Below are 25260 nucleotides of genomic sequence, written 5' to 3'. Positions count from 1 at the left end.
AAGTCTGATGAGTTTAGCAAGTAGGCTGATTTCCGGCATTCTCAGGGAGCACACGGAGAAACCGAGGCTGGCTGTTAACGTGTGAGACTACGACACAGGGAAGTGCGGAGCTCTCCTCTCCCACCCCCCCCATTTATTTTTTTAAAGCTGGGTGTCACATATTTCAGAGAGCATCAAGTATACATTCTCACAGAGACAGGAGTTCACAAGTTGCCTGGTCCTCAGAAACAACTGGCTGGGTACAGACTTGTGCGTGGAGTCTGGAGAGGGGTCGGCGGTCTGTCTTTGGTCTGGCGTCTGCCTCTGCGGGGCTGGGGCCTGAGCCGTCACTTCCGCCGTGACTGCGATGGTCCGCTCTGCAGAGCCTTTTGTTGTTGGTGCTGCTTTACCTGAGTCAGAATTTCCTGAATTTTTCTCTGGGCAACCTGCAGAAGGACAGAACTTTGAAAACTGGACCTGATCAAAAGTCACTACAAGTTTCACTCGTCCCATGTCAGTAACTTCACATAGCATCCGTTTTCACATGGAGGACACACTACCAAAGGCTTGCTACTGCACTGAAGTCACCTGCTGTGAGGGAGTGCAACAGTGTAAAGCATCAGATAACTGGCAACATTGGTATGGGGTGGAAGAGCCCAAGAAGACAGTTGCTTCCATTTGCTTATCACAGCACAGCCCATCAGATAACTGGCAACATTGGTATGGGGTGGAAGTGCCCAAGAAGACAGTTGCTTCCATTTGCTTATCACAGCACAGCCCACTTGCCTGGCAAGCGTAGAAGTGACCGGTTATTTTGACAACAACTTGGTCATTCTCATCAGGTGTCTGGTCACGAGGTACAACGACTTCCGCACTTGACAAATTCTGGAGCTCATTCACCTACAAGACATGAAGAGAAATGATGCCAAATGGACGTTTTAGAAAGCCTCCGATTCCCTATGCTTACTGCATACCAGACATCGGAAGCTTTGTGTCACACACTTACCATTCTGACAGTGTTGTCTTCACTGGGGATCACTAAAGCAAAGGCTCCCCAAAAGAAAGAGGTCTGCCCAGAGTCTTAAAGCGAAAGGCACACCAGGGTTGGAACTCTCAAATGTCTTACCCCTTAAATGAATGGTTTGTCTCAGTGACTTCAACATTTTAAATACCTTTGAAAATGGCTTAGCCTTGTATTAGAGAAGAAGCCCCTGACTCATTTTGTAGCTAAAGAGGAGCGAGCGGTTTCACTTCGGGAGGTGACTGAAGCCCAAGCTATAGCGACAGGAGGAGGCGCAGTGCCCCTCGCAGGTGGTGTACGTTGATGCAGAGTGGTCCCAGGACCTCTGCCGTGCCCCTCCGCACAGGTCTGGCTGTGATACTTGCCGTTTTGCCTCCTTTTCCGATCACCCTGCCGGCAGCAAAGGACGGCACTCGGATGTGAGCTTCAAGCTTTACCTCCTCCTTAGGGCTGACGAAGTTCTCTTCTTTAATCTTGCCATAAATTCTTCCCTGAGCCTGCAGACAACAACACAGCCCACCAGTGTCATGCATGTAGGAGGCGTGCGAAGTAATACCCGTCCAAGATGGCCTGACCCCGGCCAGGCTCGCCTGTCGCAGGGTCTGTATGCTGTGTGTGACATCACTGGAGAGTGAGCTTGGGGGGTCCTGGAATGGCAACCACGAACTCCAACACATCTTAGGTGAGGCAAATGCATGGCAGGACAGAAAGGGCAGGCACATGCCCCTAACCAAATCGCCAGAGGCAGTTAGCAGTCAGACTAACATCTGTGGGGGCGAATGGCCATTGCAGTGGAATCCTGAAAGGTAAAACCTCTCTTGCTGGCTACAAGAATGAACCATCAGCAACCATGCCCAATGACAAAAATCCAAACTCTTGTCTAAAGGAGCCAAGAGGAAGCCTGCTGAGGGGTGGTCACCGGGGGAGGCTTACTTGCTCCCCACAAAGAGCCAGTTGGAGTCTCCTTCACATTTGGTCCACCTTCCTGCTAACACGCCTGGGAGACAGGGATGTCAAGTGCCTACAGCCTCGGCTTCCACATGGAGTTCTAGGCTCCTAGGCTGGGCCTTGCCCTTTCCTATGGACATTTAGGGAGGGAATCAGCAGGTGGGAGGTAACTGTCACCCGGCCTTTCAAGTAGATTTTATTTAAGAAAAATTTTTTTCATCTTAGCCAGGTGGTTTCTGCTTTGAACAAAAAGACAACAAAGTCTAGTCCACACACATTACTGGTGTTTACAGTCCAAACATCCCAATACCTAGTGCACAGAAATAAGGTATGGGTAAGAAACTAAGAAACGCAAACAAAATTCTTGAGAAATATGGCTTCGGGGACCCACTATGCCTTTAATCTCTGAAAGAAACCATCCCTTGAAACATGTGCTGAGAATCAGTCATTATGGTAACTGTAAAACACAGCTATTAGTTGTTCTAGGAAGGCAATTTTGAATTTCCCACCTTGCAGGCATTCTCAATAACAGGATAACAACTTCAGTCAGAGTGTTTTTTGTTTTTGTTTTTTAAATAAAGATCAGTGTTGAGATGAAATGGACCCTTCCTGAGGTCTACCCCTGAAGAACACTGGCCATGCAGGCAGGTGCAGGCAGTGGTTTCCAGGATCTTGGAACATGGCCGCCCCGAGGTTGCCGCCAGAGAGCATACACACTGCGCTTCACCCACCCGGGAGCCGCGTCTGCCTGCCACACTGCCTTCTCCCATTACCCCTGCAAAGGCAGCTCAACTGACTGGCGTTTCAGTGACTGAGGGGAAAAGAAACTGATGCTCTACAAAATGGGGTGGGGAGGGATGGAGGCATGGGCAGCAGCCATGGTAACTGATGGAGGCCTCAGGGTGCGTAGTTGAGCTGTCAGACAGCTGCAAGGTGAGGAGGAGTCATACACCCAGGGGTCACTTTTATCTAAGACAAGACATCCACACTGAGCTTGATGGTTGAAATCCTAGAAAACATGAAGTGCACACAGCAGGGCCTGAGAGACTTGCCGAATCAGCCACACCACCACCAGCACAGCCACACTGGGTGGCTGCTGTGTGAGCATGCAGCCGATGCAAACCTTTCAGCTGCCCACACCTGTAGGGACTGGTCCCCATGCTATATTTCTTTGAAAGGCAGTGCAACAGAGAGAGGAGAGATCATCCAACTGCTGGTTTATTCCACAACAGCCAGGCCTGGGCCGGGATGAAGTCTTGATACCCACACGAGTGGCAGGGAACCAGGCCCTTGACCGCACCTTCTGCCAAGGTCTCAGTCACATGAGCAGGAATCAACCAAAAGCAGTATGGCGGGATCCTGGACTGCAAACTCTGAGAGGGGATGCCGGTGGCTTAGCCCAGTGTGCTACAGCAATACCCTTTATTAGTTTTAATTGATGGGACTTAATTTCCCAAGTGTTTTTTATTTATTTGGGAAACAGGCCCCTCCCTTGACTGGTTCATTCCTCAAAACCCAGCAATGACTCCAAGGCCATGCTAGACTGCGTCCTACATGTGGGGCAGGGAGCCAGTCACTTGAGCCTCACTCACTGCCTCCCAGGCTGTTCATCAGCAGGAAGTTGGATCCAAAGTAGAGGAGCTGGGAGTCAGAGGGCACTGGGGTCGGGGGTACATGGGTAAGGGCTGCCAGCTAGTCCCAGACTTCCCAATGGGGTACTTCGATGCTGCATTCAGAAACCCAAGTGACAGTGGGGGGATCCTGGAACGTTTCCAAGGCATAGTCAGGCCGCTTTCAATTTCAGCCTGAAGGTCTCACCTTCATGCACAGTAACAGGACATCTGGGTAAGTTTACCTTTGAGAGAGAGAGCCGAGTCCTCCTACAACCACCAGGGCAATCCTCAAACGGAAAGGTTTTTCTTTTGAACTGTAACTTGGGGTGTGGGACTACCATACTCTTAGGTCAAATTTCCATGGATCCTTTCTACTTACTAGACTTACTTCAGGGAGATGCTGAGTTAGAGTCCCTGAGAGAAACCACAGTCCCCTGTACCCTCTCGTGGCCCGTGCGGAGCTGAGAGCATATACCTTGAACTGTGCCTCTGGGGGTCCCGTGATGATCACCATCCGCACCTTAGCGTCTGGGGCCTCGGCAGGCGCGATCTGTAGGGAACCCATTGAAAAGCGTTAGGATATGGGAACAGCTGAGTGCAGGCTGAGTTTAGCTGTGCTGGCGTTTCCCCTGATCAGATGCTCAAGAACAGGGTCTACAGGCTGATTGGTACGTGTACCGTGTCCCTGTGAATAGGTTCCGCACAAGCAAACACTCACAGGCCACGGTTTATGCAGCACCGTGCATGGTCCCTGCTGTGGCAGGCCTCTTAGGCCAACCATAACATGATGCAGCCTTCTGCAGCTGGCAGCTGCATAGCTGACAACACACACACACACACTATGTGGTCCCTGGCTGTCCCTTCAGCCTCAGTGGGCCAGGAGCAACACCCTGAAGCAGCTGACGGGGCCACTTGGGCCAACCCAGCCCTGGGGAAGGTGTGCTGGGATGAACCAGGCCACCTCACTGCCCTGGCCACTCACATAGGTTAAGCCACAGCTTATGCAGCCATACCTGGCAACCACCATGTGACAAGAAGAGCCATGCTGGCAGAATGTGTACAGGGAGTTGGTGAGCAATACCTTTATGGAGGCTCCCGCGAAGCGAGAAAGCTGTTTGATGTGCTGGCCCTGTTTGCCGATTATGGCGCCCACCGAGAGTGCTGGGATGAACAGATGCACTGTCTCCGTCTCCGACTGCTGGGACAAGAGAAAACCAGCATATGCTTATCTGCCACATACCCCACTTCTTGCTATGGCAGCCCTCGGGACAGACACATCCTCCCACAGCAGCCACGTTTTCTGCACTACAGAAAATGACCACAAGTTTATCTAGCAGGTCCAGAAGATGTTGTATCTTCATTCTGAAAGCATCTGTATGAATATTTCACTTTTCCATTTTCTTTAAATCTAAAATGTCACAATAGATCAAAAAGACATGGAAACATTTAAGCCTGCTAGGGTGGGAACCAAGACTCTCCTAATTTTCTGATTGCGTCAATGGCATTCTGGGATCCACGCCAATAGACGTGGCTGCATCCCAAGATTCCAGCTCCACACCTTGCCCAGGGAGGTTTCACTTCTTAAACATGCCTTCACAGTGAGCCATTCACCAAGAGATACACTTATGAATCTCATTACGTGCGAACGGATCTCATGGGAGCTCCACACTGCTATGCAATGCCTCTCACTAGGGCCCCGGGCTTGACACCTGCTCCCACGTTGCCCCTCATGCCTTCTGCCTCTGCCTTCCCTTCATGCTTCACACACGCCCACACCAGATGCCTCCAGGTGCTTTCATCTGCACACCTCCTGGTCTTCCCCACCCTGTCCTTCAGTCACTGCTCTGGGCTGGAGCACAGCTTAACTCAAGACGACGACCAGTTCTCACTGCCTGTTCAAGGTGTGATGCTGATTTTGGTGAATTAACGAGATGTAAAATAAACAGCACAGATATTTGTGCAATTTACACGTTGGTTTACATTCCAGTAAACAGAAAAACAGTCCCAAGGGTATGTTCATTCCAAGAATGCATTCCCAGAGATATTTTAAGATAAGCCACAACTGAATAAACTAAACTAAGGCATAATCTGCTTTTCGAAACACTGCATACACCTGATATGCTGGTAATGTTTCTGGAGACTTTAGGAGATATTTCCCATGATCACTTGGTAAGAAACACTTCACAGGGTTCTCTCTTGAATGTTCTCATTCTTATTTGTAGCATTTGATGAATTCAGTAGAACCGGCTTTGGGATTTGTATTGTGTGTGGAAACAAAGTATGCCACTTGGTCCTTGTCCAACAATGACATCACTGCTCAAAGCTTCCAGTAGCAGGAATGCTTCCATCTCGCAGGTGTCAATGAGCACAGGCCTGACAGCAGGGTTAGGCCCATTCAGAAGGGACAGCCCTCACGCAATCACACACCGGGCTCTGCTCAGACCACACACGGTTCCGGTTCAGACACAGCCTCTGAGGACTATACTTCACAGGCGGGAGGGGTGCACAGACATCACAGCAAGACCACTTTCCAAACTCCTGCCCTAGTGAGGTGCCCGGTGGGCCGACCCAGCTGAGAGGGCACTGGCACAGATGAGAGGCTGGGAGAGGTCCAGCAGGCTGCCTAGTCACGTGCTGGCTGGACACCCAGCCAAGATCCAAATTTGGGCCTCTCTAGGTCTTAAGCCAGATCCTCAGAACAATCCCAGTATGTGTCCTTTTCTCCACCAGAACAGCTGTGCTTTGATGCATACCTAGAGCTGCCAGAAACGCACACAGGGCTCTTAAGAAAGCTGCCCAATGGAACTCCCTCCCGAGGAGGGGCTGCTTTCCCTAGCCTGTCACTCTACCCTTGACTGGCCTTGGTATGACTTCCTGAGTCACAGGAAATGTCTTATGTGATGCTGGCAGAAGCTTTAAACTTCGATCAGCATGCTGAAAACGGCATGCAAAGATGGCCCATTAAAACGGCCCTTATTTGAAAGGATGGGGATGACTAAAAATTGGGAATGACACTATTCAGACAAGGAATGGAGAGCAACAGGCTGGGCTGTGTCATCCGAACACTGTGTCTGACACACTTAGTGACTCAGAGGTCAACTCGGCAGTTAATGATCTCTGTTCAAGATTCCTTCCCAATCCATATAATAATGCCCTGCACAAATACTTACAGAAATCTATACAACAGAACTGCCAGGTCAAAGAGTATAAACACTGAACACTGGGACCAGCACAGTGGCACTGTATATTAATCTTCTACCTGCAGTGCCGGCATCCTATACAGGTACCCATTTGAGTCCCAGTTGTTCCAGCTCCAATCCGGCTCCCCTGCCGATGGCCTGGGAATGAAGTCCCTGAGCCCTGAATCCATGTGGGAGGCCTGGAAAAAGCTCCTGGCTTTGGACCAGCCCAGCTCTGGCCATTGTGGTCATTTGGGGCTTGATCGACAAATGAAAAATCTCTTTCCCTCTCTAACTCTTTCAAGTAAAATAAATCAACCCCCCCCCCTTTTTTTAAAAGATTTATTTATTTTTATTGGAAAGTCAGATCTACAGAGAGAAGGAGAAACAGATCTTCTGTCCACTGGTTCACTCCCCAAGTGTCCTTTAACAGCCAGAGATGAGCTGATCTGAAGCCAGGGGCCAGGAGCCTCCTCCTGCTCTCCCATGCAGGTGCAGGGTCCCAAGGCTTTGGGCCATCCTTGATTGCTTTTCCAGGCCTCAAGCAGGATGGGAAGTGGAGCAGCTGGGATACAAATCAGCACTCATATGAGATCCTAGCTCATGCAAGGAGAGGACTTTAGCCACTAGGCTACTGTGCCGGGCCTGATCAGTTTTATTTTTTATTTTTTTTTTTAAATTCATTTATTTTTTATTGCAAAATCAGATAAATAGAGGAGGAGAGACAGAGAGGCAGATCTTCCATCCGATGATTCACTCCCCAGGTGATGGCCAGAACTGAGCCAGTCAGGAGCCTCCTCTGGGTCTCCCACGTGGGTGCAAGGTCTCAAGGCTTTGGGCTGTCCTCCACTGCTTTCCCAGTTCACAAGCAGAGAGCTGGGTGGGATGCAGGGCCACCTGGATTAGAACCGGCATCTATATGGGATCCCAGCACATTCAAGATGAGGACTTTAGCCACTAAGCCACTACACCGAGCTCCAGTTTTATTTCTGAAAAGTAAGGCTAGACTCTAGATACTCTGTCACTACAAAAACCCTGTGTCCTGCTAAACAATTGCCTGGCTGGTTCGATTGCAATAAAGACCTTGGTAATGGTCAGAGAAAATCTTACATGCAACCTGCCCACAGTGCCCCTCGCTGTTTCACCAGGACTGTGTAATTGTTTCCTAGGACCTACTCCAGCCAGAATTTTATGCTGCTCACAAAACACAGATAAATCCAGAAAGACAAAAGAAAGGCAGAAGCAATATGACCACGGGGCCTCAATAGTCAACAAGAACCCCAAACTGCTGCCTCTACACAAATTTGGTGCTAAGTTTCCAAGGAGCCAATAATAATAAACATAAAACTGTTATATGATTCATCTGTTCCTGCTTTTAAAAGATTCATTTATGTAGGCCTGGTGTGATAGCCTAGTGGATAAATCTTTGTTTTGCATGCACCAGCATCCCATATAGGCACTGGGTCGTGTCCCAGTTGCTTCAAATCCCATCCAGCTCCCTGTTTGTGCTTGGGAAAGCAGTGGAGGACAGCCCAAAGTCTTGGGACCCCGCACCCACGTGGGAGACCCGGAGGAGCTCCTGGCTCAGTCAGCTCCAGCTGTTGTGGCCACTTGGGGAACGAATCAGTGGATGAAACATCTTTCTATATTTCCTTCTCTTTGTAAATCTCACTTTCCAAAAATCAATCAATTTACTCATTTTACTTGAAAGTAGAAGTTAGACAGGAGGAGACTCAGGTCTTCCATCCACAGGTTCACTCCCCAAATGGCAAGCACCGGGGCTGGGTTGGTGTACAGTCAGGAGCCAGGAGCTTCTTCTAGGTCTCCCAGGTGGGTACAGGGGTCTCAGAGACCTGGGCCTTATTTAGCTACTTTCCCAGGCCATTAGCAGGGACCCAGATAGAAGTGCAGTAGCCCAGAGTCAACGTGAGCACAAATGGGATGCCTATGCTGCAGGTGGAAGATTAGCTCACTATGCCATGGCTCCAGCTCCAGCTTATCACCCACCCCTGCCCCTGCCAAAATATCAGCTTTCACTTGAAAGTTTCACAGAGAGAAGGAGAGATGGTAAAACAGATCTTTCATCTGCTAGATCACTTCCCTAAAGGCTGCAACAGCTGAAGCCAGAAACATCTTAAGCCATGAGCCTGGAGCTTCCCTCAGGTTTCCTAGATGGGTGCAGGGGCCCCAGGAACTTGGGTCGTCTATTGCTGCTTTCCCAAGTACAGCAGCAGGAAGTTGAACTGGTGAAGCAGCCAAGACTCAAACTGGTGCCCATTTGGGATGCTGGCACTGCTGGCAGAGATTTAAGCCACTATTCCATGGTGCCAGCCCATGATTTATCTGTTCTCTAAGAGGAAAACTATTCATGAGCTTCTAACACTGACCCCAGAGGACACCGTTGTCACAGCTGCCAGCTTAAAAGCAGCTGTGGGGTCGCAGTAGCTCAAAAGCTCAGGCCCCCGCTGAGCTGTATTGGTCTGGGGGCATAGGAGGCAAGGATTCCAGATACCCAGGGCAGAAGCTACGAGGACTTGGCCCTCAGGCAGCCTGGCCACAGGCTGTCAGAGTTTCTGTTCTGTTGATTTGGAGGAAGTGGAGGAAATGAGAGGAAATAATTCCAGTGTACAGTTAAGGATACATTTCAGAAAAATTTCAGAAACAAAATGTAACAAGACAACAGAATCAAAAGAGTTTTCCAAACTTTTAGAAGCAAAGTGAGTTGGCCTGCGTCGAGGCAGGGTACTCTAGGGACAAACACTCCTGGCAACAGCACCTTCAGGACAAGCTGCCTCATCCGGGGCTTGCGACTGGAGTACAACATTCCCAGCAGCAACTGTTCTTCTCTGCTTCAATTTCATATCTGTGCACTGTCTGCCTGACTGTAGAGCATTCTTACAGGAAAACCTCCCAAGGAAGATCAACTGTGTGACAGCCATGTAGTTGGCCATCTGCTGTCACTCATTATCACAGGGGATCCACCTGTTCGGGGTGTCACCCTACTCACACAACCAAGTGGTCGGGGCAATGGCGGCCATCTTCCACCTGTGAGCAGTGACTGCCAAGCTCTGGTGGGAGAGACCCTTCAGCAGGCTAACCTTATCCTCATGCGCCTCGCCCCCAGCACCCTGCCCTGCTGTCCCTCCTCAACTCCAGTGCAGAAAAACTCTTCAGGGGAGGAGGCCAATCACAGGATGCAAGCAGCTTCTCAGTGGATTTTGGTCAGATGCCTACAGGGCAAACTGCCTTTGGACTTCCTGGCAGACTGGATGCTATGGCTTGCAACAAAGTTGTTCAACTCAAAAGTTTGCCTAACTGGTAAAGCCTTCCAGTGAGAAGTTCCTCATCATCCATCGTGAAGAGCTTTGAGAGCCAACAGTAAAGGTTAAGGGTATTTACTCTGTGGAGAACAAGCATCTAAGACATCACAAAGCAAGGACCAAGCCATGCATGCAGCCCAGCCAACCAGCGTTGCCTCGGGCAGCTGGAAGGGCGCCAGGGCTTCTCTCGCTTGTAAAATAGGCACTCCTGTGGGGTTGTGTTGTTTTTTAATGGATTTTGGTCTGGAACAGAAACTAAGTTTATTCAATTCCATGACCTGAACAAAGTACTGGAGTCTTTTTTGTTTTTCAAAAAGAGAGAGAGACAAAGTTTCTGGGTCTAACTAAGTGGCCAGGGCACTGTCTGCACGTGCTGTTTACACGGAAGCTGTGGACCAACAAAAGTGGTCTCCCACAGTGCAGAAGCGAGGGCTGAAACTGCACACAGGCACTGTTCCATCTAAACTTTTCTTGCCCAGCACCTGAACCTGGATCGTATGCGACACAGTATTCAATGGTTTCTTGCCTCTTTCACGGAGCAGTGTTCAGGCTCTGCTGTCATCCCAGGGGCTTCTGGGAAGACTCCAAAGGGGCTATCAAAATGATCATGACAACAGCCCTCGCTGCCAGCCCCGGTGCCAGCGGCCAAGCCAGTCGGCCAAGGCGATGGGGGCTGTGCCAATCTCAGCCCTCGCTCTGTGGTTGCTGCCAGGTTCCTCTTCCCTACCGTGTGAGCATTTCTGAACACAGCATTTCCTGTCATTGATCAACACCGGAGAGCCAGCCAAGAAGAAGTGCCCAGGCCAGCTGGTGGGCAGGAACTGGAGAATTTTTTGTCTGGCGGAAGAACCAACTGTTTTGAACCTGGCATGTTCCGGGAAAGAGAATACGGTGGAAGTTAGAGAAAGACAGTGGACAGAGTTCTGGAATGAAACAGAAGCAAGAGATTTGCCCAAAGACAAGATGCAGCATTCTGTGAGCACGGGGCAATGCACACGAGAAACCTGAGTGCAGAAGTGAACTCTAGCAGGAGGAAGCAGTGCACCCAGAGTCAGTTACCTTCAACGCTTCGCCACCAAGCCATACTGACCTTTAAGATGAAGGCAGTATTTGAAGCCACAGAACAGCGAGGATGTGCCTGCTGGGTAATCACATTTCTGAGGCAACAATAAAGCAACAGCACACATCGCGCCAGCAGGTTTAAGACAGCAAATACCTGTCCACCCTGTCTTTTTTAGAGCGGGATTACAAAAATAACATCACAGCACAACACACCCACAGTAGTATGTTCTTCAGCAAGAAGTGTGAAGTCGCAAGAAGCAATAGCAAAGAAATAGACAAAACTTTGGAAAACATAACTACCACCTTAAAGGACTATTTTTTTTTTTTTCTAATAACTGGTGACCTGAGGCTCTGCATGGTAGCCTAGAGGATAAAGTCCTTGCCTTGCATGCGCCAGGATCCCATATGGGCACTGATTCTAATCCCAGTAGCCCCACTTCCCATTCAGCTCCCTGGCTTGTGGTCTGGAAAAGCAGGTAAGGACAGCCCAAAGCCTTGGGATCCTGCACCTGCATGGGAGACCCAAAACCAGCTCCTGGCTTCGGATTGGCTCACCTCTGGCTGTTGTGGTCACTTGGGGAGTGAATCATCAGATAGATTTTCCTCTGTCTCTCCTCCTCTCTGTAAATCTGACTTTCCAAGTAAAATGAATCTTTAAAAAAAAATTGGCGACCTGGACCACAGGACACATTAAACACAGGAGTTCCCTCCGACTGTGGGGACATATTCTAAGACCCCCAGTGAACGCCAGATTCTAGACACACATATGCCTGGGGTAAAAGTGAGTCTACCAATCATTCACAGTAAGACACCAACACAAAAAGTTCATGGAGACATGATTAGATGAGCAGCGAAGACTCACACATCCCAATTCTAGCTTCCTGGCTGGGTCCCTGCCGTCCTTGGGGGACAGACTGAGTTGCAGTCCCTGGCTATGGCCTGGCTCAACCCTGCCTGTGGTGTGAAAAGACATAGGTGTGCTGTCATTCAAAAACATATACATATATTTTAAGAGTTATTTATTTTTTTGCTGGAAAGTGAGATTTACAGAGGGGAGAAGCAAAAACAAAGATCTTTCATCGACTGGTTCATTCCCCAAGTGGTCACAACAGCCAGAGCCTAGCTGATCCAAAGCCAGGACCTTCTTCTTTGTCTCCCAAGTGGGTGCAGTGTCCCAAGGCTTTGGGCTGTCCTCTATTGCCTTCCAAGGCCACAAGCAGGGAGGTGGAACGTTAACTGTTGCCCTTATGGGGCAAGGGATGCCATGCTTCTCTCATGTACTACTGAGTCCTTACCCAGCACAAGCGAGGAGGGTGTATTACCACAGACAGCCCACTGATCTCCACCCTCTGGTCTCACTCTTCAGGGCCAGTAGCCAGACAGCCACCATCGGCTTCCTGACATCAGACTAGGAACTGTCCCTGTCCCAAACCCCCCAGCAGCTTGTGGGCTGACCCCAAATCTTACAGAGCCAGATAGACCTAACCTGAAGGGTGACCCAACTGACCACTGGCCATGGTGGAAAGGGGGTATGGCTACTGTGACACTTTTTTTTTTAAAGGAGTCTACAGTGACAAGACAACTAAAAGCAATACTCGGGCCATGTTACCTATGCAGGACACTAGGATGAACTGCCTGCTTTCTGGCTTCAACCTGGCCCAGCTCCAACTTTTGGGGCATTTGGGGAGGGAACCAGTGGAAGAAAGGTATCTTTGCCTTTGAAGCAGGACAAACATGAAAAAATGAGCAGTTTTTTTTTTTTAAGGTAAGTTTATTTGGGGGCCAAAATTTTTTTTCATTATTTTTTTTCTGTGAAAATTTTTCCTGTTTTCTAAAAAGGTCAATTTTGTAAGGCTGAATGACAGCAAGAGACGACAAGAGGAGGTGCAGGGTGTGTGTGTGGGGGGTGCAGCTAGAGGAACTTTCTCTCACTGATTCACTCCCCAAATGCCCACACCACATAGGTCACATCAGGCAGAAGGCAGGAGCCAAGAAATCTCCCAGGCTCATGGCAAAGAACTTGCCAAGACCAGGAAACTGGCTCGAAAGCAGAGTAGCCAGGACACCCGATCAGTTCTCTAGGGTGGGATGCGGGTGTCCCAAGCAGTCACATAAGTTTGCTATGCTACAATGCGTTCCCCTTCTGTAATTTTTACGTATCATTTCCATTTTATTTTAAAAGGGAGGGGGGCAGAAGGAAGGCAAAGAAGAGATGGAGGGTTGGTTTACTGCCAAATATCTCAGGCGGCCAGAGCACCCGATCACAATGTGATTCTCCTGGGCAGGGGCCCAAGCACCTGAGCCACTACTTGCTACCTTCCAGACATCTGTGATTGACAGCACAGCTGGGATCACACCAGTAACTGCAACAACAGGATTTCCTCCCTGAACATTTTCAAGCCCCCTCACACAGACCATCCATCTGCCCTTCTTAGCATCTCAGCCCTTCAGGGAAACCCAGGTGTGAAGTGACGACGCAGGGAAACGTCCACTTGAGTTCTGCCAGGCACACGGGCTGCTGAGACCGTCTGTGTGCTACTCCTTGAAGAACTAAGTAGTCGGTGGCTTGCACTGTGGTGCAGCACGTTAAGCCACCACCTGCAACGCCAGCATCCTTTAGAGTCCCAGCGGCTATGCTTCTGATCCAGCTCTCTATTAATGCGCTTGTGGCAAACTGCAGAGGACGGTCTGTGTGCCTGGGACCCTGCCACTACAGGTGAGACCAGATGGAGCCCCTGGTTCTCGACTTGAGCCTGGCTCAGGCCTGGATGCTCCACTCACTTGGGGAGCGAAACACCAGATGGGAAGTCTGTAATTTTGCGATGGGCAATCCCTTCCCTGCCCGTGCAGCAAGGCCAGCGGCTGCTCAGAGCCCTGCCCTGCTGCAGTCTTGCAGCCTGTGTAGGCAGAGGCTGTGTCTCCCTCTCACTGGTTTTTAATTACACTTATTTATTGTAGTTCCCATGGACCAGGAGAAGCCAAGAGCACTACTCCTGTGAGATCTTCCATAGGTTTCTGAGAGTATGTGCACATCACCAGCCTGTCCTCCTCTGAAAACAGCTACTTGTTGAACTGACATATAAACACAAATTCTTAATATGATGTCACATCTATTAAAACGTGAATTCTCCTAACACAGGAACCCAATAGACACAACCATACCAGGAAATCAGGAAAGCACTAAGTCTCTGACTACGGTATTTAAAGAACAGTTCCCTAGCATTCGCCTTTGGGAACATGTGCTGCTGGTGCCAGACGGTGCTTTGCCAAGCCTGTGATGCCCAGGGGTGTACTACTGCAATCAGCAGCAGCAGCGAGGGGCAGGTGACAGTCCAGGAACCTGAGGGCACATGGTAAATAGACCTGCCCAGAAAGAAAGCTGGGCTATTAGGGCAGTCAGAAGAAAGACAAGCTAGCTGTGGGCTTCTCTCATACCAAGTCTTCCTGTGTCCCCAACACACATTGCGGTGCCTGTCTGAGCTCACTTCTGACAGAGGTGTGGGGCTGGAACAAACCCACCAGAGGGCACAGCACAAAATAAGTTCATACACTCTCTCAAGCTTCCATTTAGGTTCACCTTCCCCTAAACTGCTTGGATCACTCAATCCTATAGGAACTGGAAACGCTAGCTCCCCAGAGCCTTGTGGGGATCCACATGGCCTGTCACACCAGGCAGGGCAGGCAGGATGATGGGCTCTTACCTCCAGTGGTGGGTATGGTGGCGCCATGGCTGAGGGGGGCCCAGAGGTGGGAGGCGGCATCCCTGGCGTGGGTGGGAACAGACCCAAGGCGTTCAGATTCAGTCCAGGAATCAAGTGCGCTTGAAGCTGCAATGGGAAAACGGATCCGTCCACTGGGCCGACAGGATACCTGGGACCCCACTGGGCCTGCACCACACTCAGTCACCTGGGGTTGGGACTGCAGCTTCCCTTCCCCCAGGGTTAGCTGTGCCCACTGGGGACACAGTCCGAGACTGAAGAGAAAAACAAAATTCATTCAGGAAAAGTTAAGCAGGGCTGCAGAACCAGCTGAGCAGAGACACTTGCTTTTGCGGCTACCAGGTGACACACCCTCTACCTGGAAGGCTGAGACACACCTCTCCTTGAGTTCTCTACTGCATGACAGGCGGGCTGAAAAGTGTTCTAAACCACCTAGTTTGAGATTTAAAACAGAGGCTGGCACCACAGCACAATGAATTAAGTCAGAGTGCTGCACCACTTCCGATCCAGCTTCCTGCAAATGCACGTGAGAAGCCAGCGGAGGATGGTCCAAGTGCCTGGGCCCCCGCACCCACCGGGCTATCCAAACAGTTTCAGGTGCCTGACCTAGCCCTGGCTGTTGTGGTCATTTGGAGAGTGAACTAGCAGATTCTATTCTTCATGCTCTCTTATTCTTTCAAATGTATTCAGCATTCTTAAAAGGAAAAAAATTAAAATGGGTCTCCATCCCATCCGCTAAAGAATGTCAGCCATTTCTTGTCCAGCCCTGCATGCACTCTTGTCATGTGAAATTCTTCACGTCCAAATTTGCCATAAATACAGTTAAGATTCAATTTTGTGTTGCTGGAAACAACTGCACATGCTCCATGTCTACTGTAGTCCTAACAAGGACAGACTTCAGACCCAATTCACAGACGAGGAAGTGAAGGCACAGAGAGACTGAGCAGACTCAGGCTAGAGCTGCAACTTGCAGGTGAATGAAGATTCAAATCCAGCTCAGGTGCCTCTGCAGCCCACCTTCTGTCTGTACTGAACTCCTTCCCTAACATTCTCAGGGAGTCACCAAGCTTTTGCAGGCAGGTACTAGACTCACCCTACACATACAAAAGCTAAAGCTTCAAGACAGAATAACCTCCAGAGAGGGCCCAGTCTTAAGTCTTTCCTACTATCCCAAGGGTATTTGCAAAGGTGTTAAAAATCAAATAATACCACTCAATAAATCAGCACAGCATACTTACAACCAGCTCTTAGCCCTCATGCAAACAGGCACAACCCTCCCATCTTAGAAAACTAACGTTCATGGAGGCCACGTCATTCTCGTAGGACTCTCTGATCTTCCTCATGATCTCTTCCTCAGCTTTGGCACACGTCTCAATGCTGCCCTTAACTGTGATGGTGCGCTCTGGGTTGTACAGTGTCAGCTCCTGCAATCTGTGGATTGAGAAAGGGTGGAGACCACAGGAGGAGGATGGTTAGCAACAATTCAGCCACGGACACAACGGAAAGCAGCTGTGGAGGCTGGCAGCATGTGCCAAAGTCAGTGCTCAAACATGACGGGAGAGGAGGAAGGCCTGCGGCACATGGAGCCAAGCATTACAAAGCCTCAGGAAAAGAAAGGACTTGTCTTCCATGTTCTGATGACTATTACTGGCTACACAGAGTTCCACCAAGCCCACGTTTTAGACATAGCTGGCTTCCTGACCACTTCAAAGTTTTCCTGATTCACCAGCGAACTGAAAAGGAGTGACTGGAAGGAGGTACAACTTCAGCAAAATCCAACAGCCAAAAGTATACAGCCTTTGACTAGCCTGTGCCTTTCACAGCGTGTGCTGACCAACTGTTGTCTGAAGGGGCATTGTAGGCCAATGCATCTTCTGGCTACCCCAAGCATGCAACCAGTTCCAAAAGGCAAACCAGAACTCACCTATCTCAAGTGGGCTTTGGCCACTAGAGGAAGTAACAGAACCCTATCCATTCTGAAGAAATGCTTAACCTGTTGCCAGTCCTCAGACAACACTGAAGTGAGTGGCAATCCTCAGCAGCACCCTGCCTGGTCTAGGTCATGCCACAGACGGTAGACTGTGCCCAAACAGCGCCCAGCCTAAGCTAGAGAGACCAACTGGAGCCATGCCCCCACCCCGGGGGAAACACACTGCAAGCAGCCATGTCACTGCACATCCCTGGGGTTAACAGCCTCATTCTCAAGACTAGCCATGTGTGGGGTAAATACGATCTTATGCTATAACTTTCCCTTTATTCTTGGGAAAAGTTTAAGTAGACAATGAGGACAATATTCTGTCTTAGACTATTTACAGGATGCAGTGCTAACGTCCAGTCTTAATCCAGACCCATCAAGCATTCTGTACAAATTTTATTTGTACAATGGGTATAGCTACAGCAGTATTTAAGATCTGTTTTAGAGACCAACATGTTTCAACTGGCAAATCTTACGCAAACACTGTCATCCATATGGATATCAGTTCGTGTCCTGGGTGCTCCACTTCCCATCAAGGCCCTTGCTTGTGGCCTGGGAAAGCAGAGGAGGATAGCCCAAAGCTTTGGGACACCATACCCATGTGGGAGACCTGGAAGAAGCCCTAGATTTTGGATTGGCTCAGTTCTGTCTGTTATGGCCATTTGGGGAATGAACCGGTGGAGAGAAGATGAAAGATTTGCTGTTTCTGGGTCTCCTTCTTTCTGTAAATCTGCCTTTCCAATAATAAATAAATAAATCTTTTTCAAAAGTTAAAATCTATTTTTAAACCTTTCCAATGGGGCAGGCTTTATGGCACAGCAGGCTAAACTGCCACTTCCATCCAAAGTCTGGGTCCCATATCAGTGTGTTACTTCAAGTCCTGGCTGCTCCAGCTCTGATCTAGCTCCCTGCTACTACACCTGGGAAAACAGCAGAAGCTGGCCCAGTTTTTTTGGCCCATCTCTCAGGTGGGAGACCTGGATACTGCTCTTGAATAAAGCCATTTGGGGAGTAAACAAGCAATCTCTGTCTCTGTCTTTCAAATTAGTAATTTTTAAAACACTCTCCCCTTTAGGCGCAATTCAAGACAATGTGACGTTACTTACCACTCTACAGGGTTTTTTCCACTTTCCCCTTCTTTACAAACAGAACTGTCTCTCTTCCTTATCACCTCCTCTGAAACTCCTTACTACACAGACATTTTGCACCTCGGTCTGTCCATACCACTGATTCCTAATTCTTCTGGCCTTCTCCACTCTTGAGGATCCTCTGATGGGAACTGATGATAGTCACCCCCAGGAAAACTTTCCTCTGTGCTTCCAGAGCTTCCACGGGTTCCAGGCAAGGGAATGTGCCCGTCTGCACTGGCACCACCCCACCTCCCAGATCATGTCTGTCTATGCCCCCAGATACACAGCCTTCACACAGCAGCTCATAGCACAGTGGTTCAGAGTGGCTTTTGTTGGAACAGTTGGTAAGTTTTTATCCTCTTAAGCACAGAATTCAAGACAGCGACTTCAAAAAGTTCATGAGAAAGTTTCTGTCGGTAAAGGACGATGATGTGGTCTAGCAGGCTAAGCCAGCCCTTATGACACCACCATCCCTATGGGTGCTGGTGTGAGTCCCAGCTGCTCCACTTCAGATCCATCTCCCTGCTAAAGGTTCAGGAAAAACTGTGTAAGACAGCGCAAGTGTTTGGGCCCCTGCCACCCATGTGGGAGACCCAAATGAAGTTCCTAACTCCTGGTTTGACTCTGTCCCAGCCCTGGCCATTGCAGTGGTCTGAGGAGTGAACCAGAGGATGAAAGAGATTTTCTCTGTAACTCTGACTTTCATAAGTAAATACATCTGTAAAAAATTTATTTTTGACAGGGTAAAATGATATTGATGTGGAAACAATGGTATTACCCACTTTCACCCTGTAGCCCTTGACACTATGTTCCCTAATCAACTAAGTAAGATTATTAAAAAATAATTAAAAAAAAAATACAGACATAGTCCCAAGCTCAAGCTTGGAGCCTGCGGGTCACCAGTGAGTTAGAGATATTCAAAATCACAGTGTTGAAAGCCCTACTTTTTGATAAGCAAAAAATACGTAAACAATGATGTGCGCTATCCCTGTGATTTTTCCCAATAAAATGAACAATTTGAAGATCCTCAGAAAAAAAAAAATTATTTTTGTATAAAACATTTTTTAAAATCTTGCACAGTATTCTGATAGTATGCACTGCCTATGGATCTCAGGATAACGACAGTATAACTTTCTAAGGCCATGGCATGTAAGACACTGCAGCTGTTGAACCGTTCACCCCAGGAGGCGGCAGCTAACATGTCTTAAGGACCCTCAAGGCTCCTGTGGTTGAGGATCTCCTAGCGACAGCCAGCATCGAGATGGCAGCAAGAGGACGAGATACTGAAGAACTACCCAAGCTATGCCATCCCTGAACTCCTGACCCCTAGACCGCAGGAAACAATTAATGTTCACCATCATCCTGAGCTGTCACCTGGTGGGCAAATGGGCTTAAAAGGTCAGAAAAGCAGGTAGAGGTTCAATAGGAAGTTATCAGTGTAAGGCTATAGTTGCTTGTATCCTCTGTGAGGGTAAGTGCTCTCAACATGGATTTGAAACCCAGAGCCGGAAGCAAACAGAGCTGGACAGTGAGGGGTAGTCGAGGTGATGCTTACAAACAGGAACAGCATGTCAGCTGGGAGAGGGTGAGCGGATGTAAAAGTACAGCATGCTGACACTCACGGAGAGATGGTGATTTTTGTGTCTGTATCCTGCTCAATCTTCTTAAGGTTTCTTCCTTCTTTACCGATGAGACGGCCTACAAAGTTATTATGGGCTAAAATCTTCAAGGGGATCTCTTCTGTGCTGTAAACAAACAGAAAGGTATGGTTATTTAAAAAAAAAAAAAGAAAACGACTGAGGTAAAAACACAATCTCCCCTCATTTAAACATGTACTACTTCTGTACCATATGGGGATCACTCTGCCACAAGCAGCTCAAAACAGCCTACACTCTAGCAGCACATGCACAGAAGGGATATAAGACACTGGGAAGTGTGTAGACACAGGTTATCTTTCAATACAGATGTGCTTTTCACATCAGGAACCATCGAACATTCAATGATGAATTTTTGGACTCAAATCCATATTCCTAAACCCCTCATACCAAACACAAGGCGGAAATGTCAAAGAGTAAAATCCTAGTATGTACATTAAAATACAGACTTGGAGATCCAGGCTCTCAGAAAGAAATGGGTTATATCTCAGCAGCACAGAGAGGAGAGCAGGAAGGGGGCTTGCAATTGTCATTCTGGACCTTTTTGAATATCCAAGTCATATCCACATCACTGTCTCCACACCACCAAGGTTGCCAGACTTTGGGCTTCTCTATGCTGAAGGATAATGACCTCCTTACAACACAGACTCCGTTTTCCAGCACAGTCCCTATCTCTAACCATGGGAAGATCACAAAGCGAGGGCCGAGGACCAGGTGCCCAGTGTGACTCCTTATTCCAGATTCTGTTTTAGGGCAGTACAGTTCTGCCACTGAAGGTGGCAGGGGAACCAGCCTCAGTCCAACACCCTGTGCAAGACCTATGCAGAGCTGTAGCCTGTGGCACCCATGTGTGAGTCACTCCTGCTTTCATCTGGGTACAGGTCTCCAATCTTCCCTGTATCCTCAGGTCAGGCTGCCCAAAGTCAGGGGCCAGGACCAGAAGGGAGTCCCATGGAGTTTGATTCGAGGCTGTGGAGCCCACGCTTTGGGTAAATGCCCATATATTTTCCAGTTGTAGGTGAGCTTCCTATATGCCCCAGATGCTTCTTCCACAGCTGTACCTCAATGCTGTCACCTCCTGTCGCACATCCAGTGGCAACATTTGCACATGCACAAGACAGGAGATGTGCAGCCGCCCAGTGGCACCCCCGACCCCTCGCACTGTGTCCCAGACCCCGGGGACACCAGCCCACGAGCACACAGCTCCTCCCCAGGTGAGGGCTCCCGACTCACAATTTTGTGTCCTGAGCTTCCTTGTGCATGATCTCCAGGATGGACCTGCAGGCCGCGGACGTGCCTTCAGGTGTGGAGAGGATTGTGATGGACTTCTCGGCAGCCCCCGCATTCTCCTTGCGGTGCACATCGATTCTGGGGGTGTGGGGCAGAAGGGAAGCCAGAACTGTGAGCACCCACTCACAGCACCATCTGTCTGCACCCCCGCGCCCCTGTTGGCAGGACTCCTGAGCAGCCACCAACAGCGACGCCGCAGAGGCAGGCTTTCACACTGCCCCTTCACTCCTGCCAGCAGTCTGAGCTAACAGCTTCCTGTCAGATGCCATGCGATGAGCACCTTGTGTCCAGCAACATGGGTTCTGACAGAAGCTTTCCTCTGCTCTAGAACAACTGAGGACTGGAGTGCCGCTGAGAGTAGGGACAGGACCCCAGCCCCAGGTCAGCCATGACTAGTGACTCCACAGGTGTGGCTGCCAGGTGCCCAGGAACTGTCTTCACTTATCTGCTGTCCCATGGCCAGGCCCTTCCTACGTTCTATGTTCTTGACACAAGAAAGCTTGCGATAGTGACAACAACAAAACTCACAAAGATGGCAATTTTGTGAACTAAAGCAAAAAGCCGGGAAATGCTACTCATACAATTCTAACAAGACGTCATTTTCTTCCAGACCTGTGGATGTTTCCACATCGAATGAAACATCTGGTGGGAAGGTGGGCCATGGGGTACATGCACTTCTGGTGGCAGCAGAGAGCAGGCTGGTAGGCCTAGCCCGTCAGAGACAAGAATTCCTATAGCACCGCCTACAGACACGAGCAGAGTCTCATCTGAGTTGAGGCGCTGTTGTTTGGCCTTAACTCCGGACTCTCGAGCCTGGATTCTTTGTGGGGCATGAGTTGCCCTGCATGGAAGTATGTCCAAAAGCATCTCTGGTCCTTCAGCTGGCTGTGACACCATGAGAGTCCCCAGACACAGTCCGCCATCCTTGGGCTGGAACTGTCCTTGGTGGAGAGCCACCGGCACAAGAATGTTGGCTCTGCTGTTCACACTACACTAGTGACTGAAAACAATACAGAGGAGCTTAAAAATGCCTGTCAAAGAGCAGTGTGTCCACATCACACTGCCGATTTTTTAAATGTGGTGAAATTACAGGTGCTCAGAGGCCCTTGACCTTACGTGAAACAAATGATCTCCACACCATGACAGCTTTTACAAAAGTCACGTGTGTCAGCAGAGAGGAGGAACCCAATCTAATAATGGCCACTGTGTAGGGTGCACTGCATGGACCTTGATGTTTCTGTACTCTTAGAAATAAATACACCAAGTAAGTTGGCTGCTCCTTCAGCAGCCCAAAAGCATCAATCATCCAAACTATGTGTGTTGGTTAAGTCAAGTACCCAGAGCATCCCTCTGGCTAAATGCTGTGAGATAAGGGGCAAGGCAAATCATGTTGTGAGAACAATCATTTCATCGTGTCAATAAAATCCAGGTCTACAGTTCACGTTCCTGAGGGAGCTGCTCAAACCTGAAGATATAACTATGCAAAATCTGTAGATAAAGACAATGTAAAAATGAAAAAACAAGAGATATCTAGAAACAGCTTATCAAAAAACTGTGTCTTTGGGGGGAGGGGGCACTGTTGTGGAGCAGCCAGTTAAGTTGTTCTCTGCAATGCCAGCAGCCCAGGAGCACCTCAGTTCAAGGCCAAGCCATTCCATGCCCATCCAGCTTCCTACTGATTTGCCTGGAGTAAGAAGCAGCAGATGGCTCAAGCACTTGAGCTACTGCCAATCACGTGAGAGAAATCAGAGTTCCTGGTTTGGCTCTGGCCCACTTCTAGCCATGTGACCATCTTGGGAGCGAACCAGCAGACAGAAGATTTCTCTTTCAAATAAGATAAATTTTTAAAAATTAGCATCTCAGACAACAATGCGCCAATTTGAGGAATCTTCTTGGCAGCCACCAGCTTCTGGGAATACAATGGGCCAGTCCTCCGAGCTGTGCACAGGACAGGAAACTCCGAATCCCTCTGGGAGCAAGGCCAACTGCTGTGGCCCTCCGAGACCACTCCAGGAACAGAGTTCTGAGAAAGCCTAGCTTCAGGGACAAGAGTTAACAAACCCTCCCCCGAGAGGGTTTTACAAATCCATCACTGGTGTCATTCCCTCCTGTTCAGCAAGGAGATGAGCTGCTGGAGAAGGAGGGAGGGACAGCTCATGGGCTGCCCGACAAGGAAGGCCAAGCACACAGGCAGCTCCTCCAGGTCACAGTGGGTCCAGCAAGGAGCAGCCCTGACTGCAATTCTCTGCTGATAGAGGGAAGGAGGGTGGAGCTCAGGACAGCATCACTAACTGCTCCCAGGTGAGCAGCACCTGCAGGATCGGATGTCACCATACGGGAAACGGGCACATAACCTACTACACAAGACAGGAGGCAGCTGGTTCGACACGGGCATGCTGCCTGGAATGAGTGCAAAATCCACTTATGCCTGCTGGAGTGAACACATGAGCAAGGCATAGCGCTGCAGGCCTACAAAAGAAGACTACACAGACTACTTGGGTCACACAGAGTGAATCTGTCCCCACTCAATGCCAAAGGCCAAGTCACACACCCACAGTGTGCACACGCTCATTTCTTACACCCACAGTGTGCAGGAAGAGAGGCTAAAAGAGGCAACTGCTGTGCCTGGTGGCACTTGACAGAGCTGGGGGCAGGGAGAAGTTCATCCTTAAGCTGTTCTGGGTCAAAATATCCAAATGCTGACCAACAGTATGGTTTAGAAAACAAAACCACTAACATGTAACACTGTACTGGCACTTCCAATGTGAGGAACTATATAGGAACCGGCTTCAAAAAGTTATAAGAGGGAGGGTCCAGAAGGATGGCTCAATGGCTAAATCTTTGCTTTGCACATTCCAGGATCCCATACGGGTGCCAATTCATGTCCCATTTGCTACGCTTCCCATCCAACTCCATGCTTGTGGCCAGGGAAAGCAGCAGAGGATAGACCAAAGCCTTGACACCCTGCACTGTGTGGAGAAATGGAAGAAGTTTTTGGCTCCTGACTTCAGATTGGCTCCGCTCTGACCATTGCAGTCCCTTGGGGAGTGAACCAGTGGACAGAAGATCTTTCTCTCTGTACCTCCTTCTCTCTGTAAATCTGCCTTTCCAATAAAAACAAACAAATCTTAAAAAAAAAAAAAAAAGTTATCAGCAGGGCCAGTGCTGTGACGTAGCAAATAAAGCTGTCACCTCCAGTGCCAGAACACCAAGTTCTGGCTTGAGTCGTAGCTGCCCCACTTCTGATCCAGCCCCCTGTTAATCTGTCCGGGAAAGTATGGGAAGATGGATTAAGCACTTGGATCCCTGCACCCACACAGGAGACCTGCAAGAAGCTCCTAGTACCTGGCTTCACACAAGCCCAGCTCTGGACACTGAGGCCATTTGGGAACTGAACTAGCAGGTGGATAATCTCTATTTCTTCCTCTGAATTTCAAATAAATAAAAACTTTTTATTTTTAATGTAACGAGTAGACAATGGAATTAAAAGGTTATTTTGGTGCAAAGAGAATTGGAATCCATGCATGGTTGGGGACAAGTTTCATGGAACATACACATTACAGAAAAACTGCACATGGATTTTAAAAACGTTCTCCATGAGGGGCTGGTATTATGGGCCAGTCGGTTAAGCTGTCACTCGGATCACCTGCATCTCAATCAGAATGTCTGAATGAAGTTCTGGCTTCCTGTTAATGTACATGGGAGAGAAAAGACAATGGCCCAAGTACTAGGAACCAGCCATCCAGGTGGGATATTCAGAAGCAGCTCTGGACTTGGGCCAGGTGCAATAGCCTAGAGGCTAAAGTCCTCGCCTTGCATGTACTGGGATCCCATATGGGCGCCGCTTCTAATCCCAGCTGTCCAGCTTCCCATCCAGCTCCCTGACTGTGGGCCGGGAAAGCAGTCGAGAACGGCCCAAAGCCTTGGGACCCTGCACCCACAGGGGAGACCCATTGGAGACTCTTGATCGGTTCAGTTCTGGCCATTGCGGCCACTTGGGGAGTGACTCAATGGATGGGAGATTTTCTTCTCTGTCTCTCCTCCTCTCTGTATATCTGACTTTTCAATAAAAATATAATAAATCTTTAAAAAAAAAAAAAAGCAGCAGTTCTGGACTCCTGCTTCTGGACCCGCCCAGTCGTCTGAGTGACACATGCTTGCAGCTGCATGTTCTGTCCACCTGCCTCCTCTTATTTAAAACACACAGAAACAAAACAAAAAGTCTGCATGAAGGTAAACGTTGAACTCCACTTTTCAAGAGCTTCTCCAAATTGCCTTTCTATCCACAGAGGGCTTCCAACACAATTCAGAGTCCTCACCCTCCTAGGACTAATCTGAGAGCTCACCACTGGGGCTTTGGGAGTAAACA

General features: G+C 49.1%; 1 protein-coding gene across 2 annotated transcripts in view; it reads right to left on the bottom strand.

Moving 5' to 3' along the window:
- Positions 1–288: 288 nt before the first annotated feature.
- The window catches only part of IGF2BP3 (insulin like growth factor 2 mRNA binding protein 3), a 107284-nt gene continuing 82312 nt past the window's right edge, over positions 289–25260 (bottom strand). Inside the window, exons 7-15 of one of the 2 annotated variants that reach the window (XM_004582444.2) lie at positions 20835–20969; positions 19569–19691; positions 16137–16272; positions 14824–14949; positions 4643–4759; positions 4037–4111; positions 1366–1497; positions 766–879; positions 289–425 (exon numbers count right to left, since the gene is read on the bottom strand). In XM_004582444.2, coding sequence (XP_004582501.1) covers positions 327–425; positions 766–879; positions 1366–1497; positions 4037–4111; positions 4643–4759; positions 14824–14949; positions 16137–16272; positions 19569–19691; positions 20835–20969 — 1057 coding nt within the window. In that variant the 3' untranslated portion in view covers positions 289–326. The remainder of the gene's footprint in view (positions 426–765; positions 880–1365; positions 1498–4036; positions 4112–4642; positions 4760–14823; positions 14950–16136; positions 16273–19568; positions 19692–20834; positions 20970–25260) is intronic. The other variant, XM_058678198.1, reaches the window with a different exon arrangement.

Source organism: Ochotona princeps, chromosome 20 (assembly GCF_030435755.1).
Source record: "Ochotona princeps isolate mOchPri1 chromosome 20, mOchPri1.hap1, whole genome shotgun sequence".
NCBI classification, from domain to species: Eukaryota; Metazoa; Chordata; class Mammalia; order Lagomorpha; family Ochotonidae; genus Ochotona; species Ochotona princeps.
Note: the sequence above shows the minus strand (reverse complement) of the source record. Positions and strands in the feature narration are given on the sequence as shown.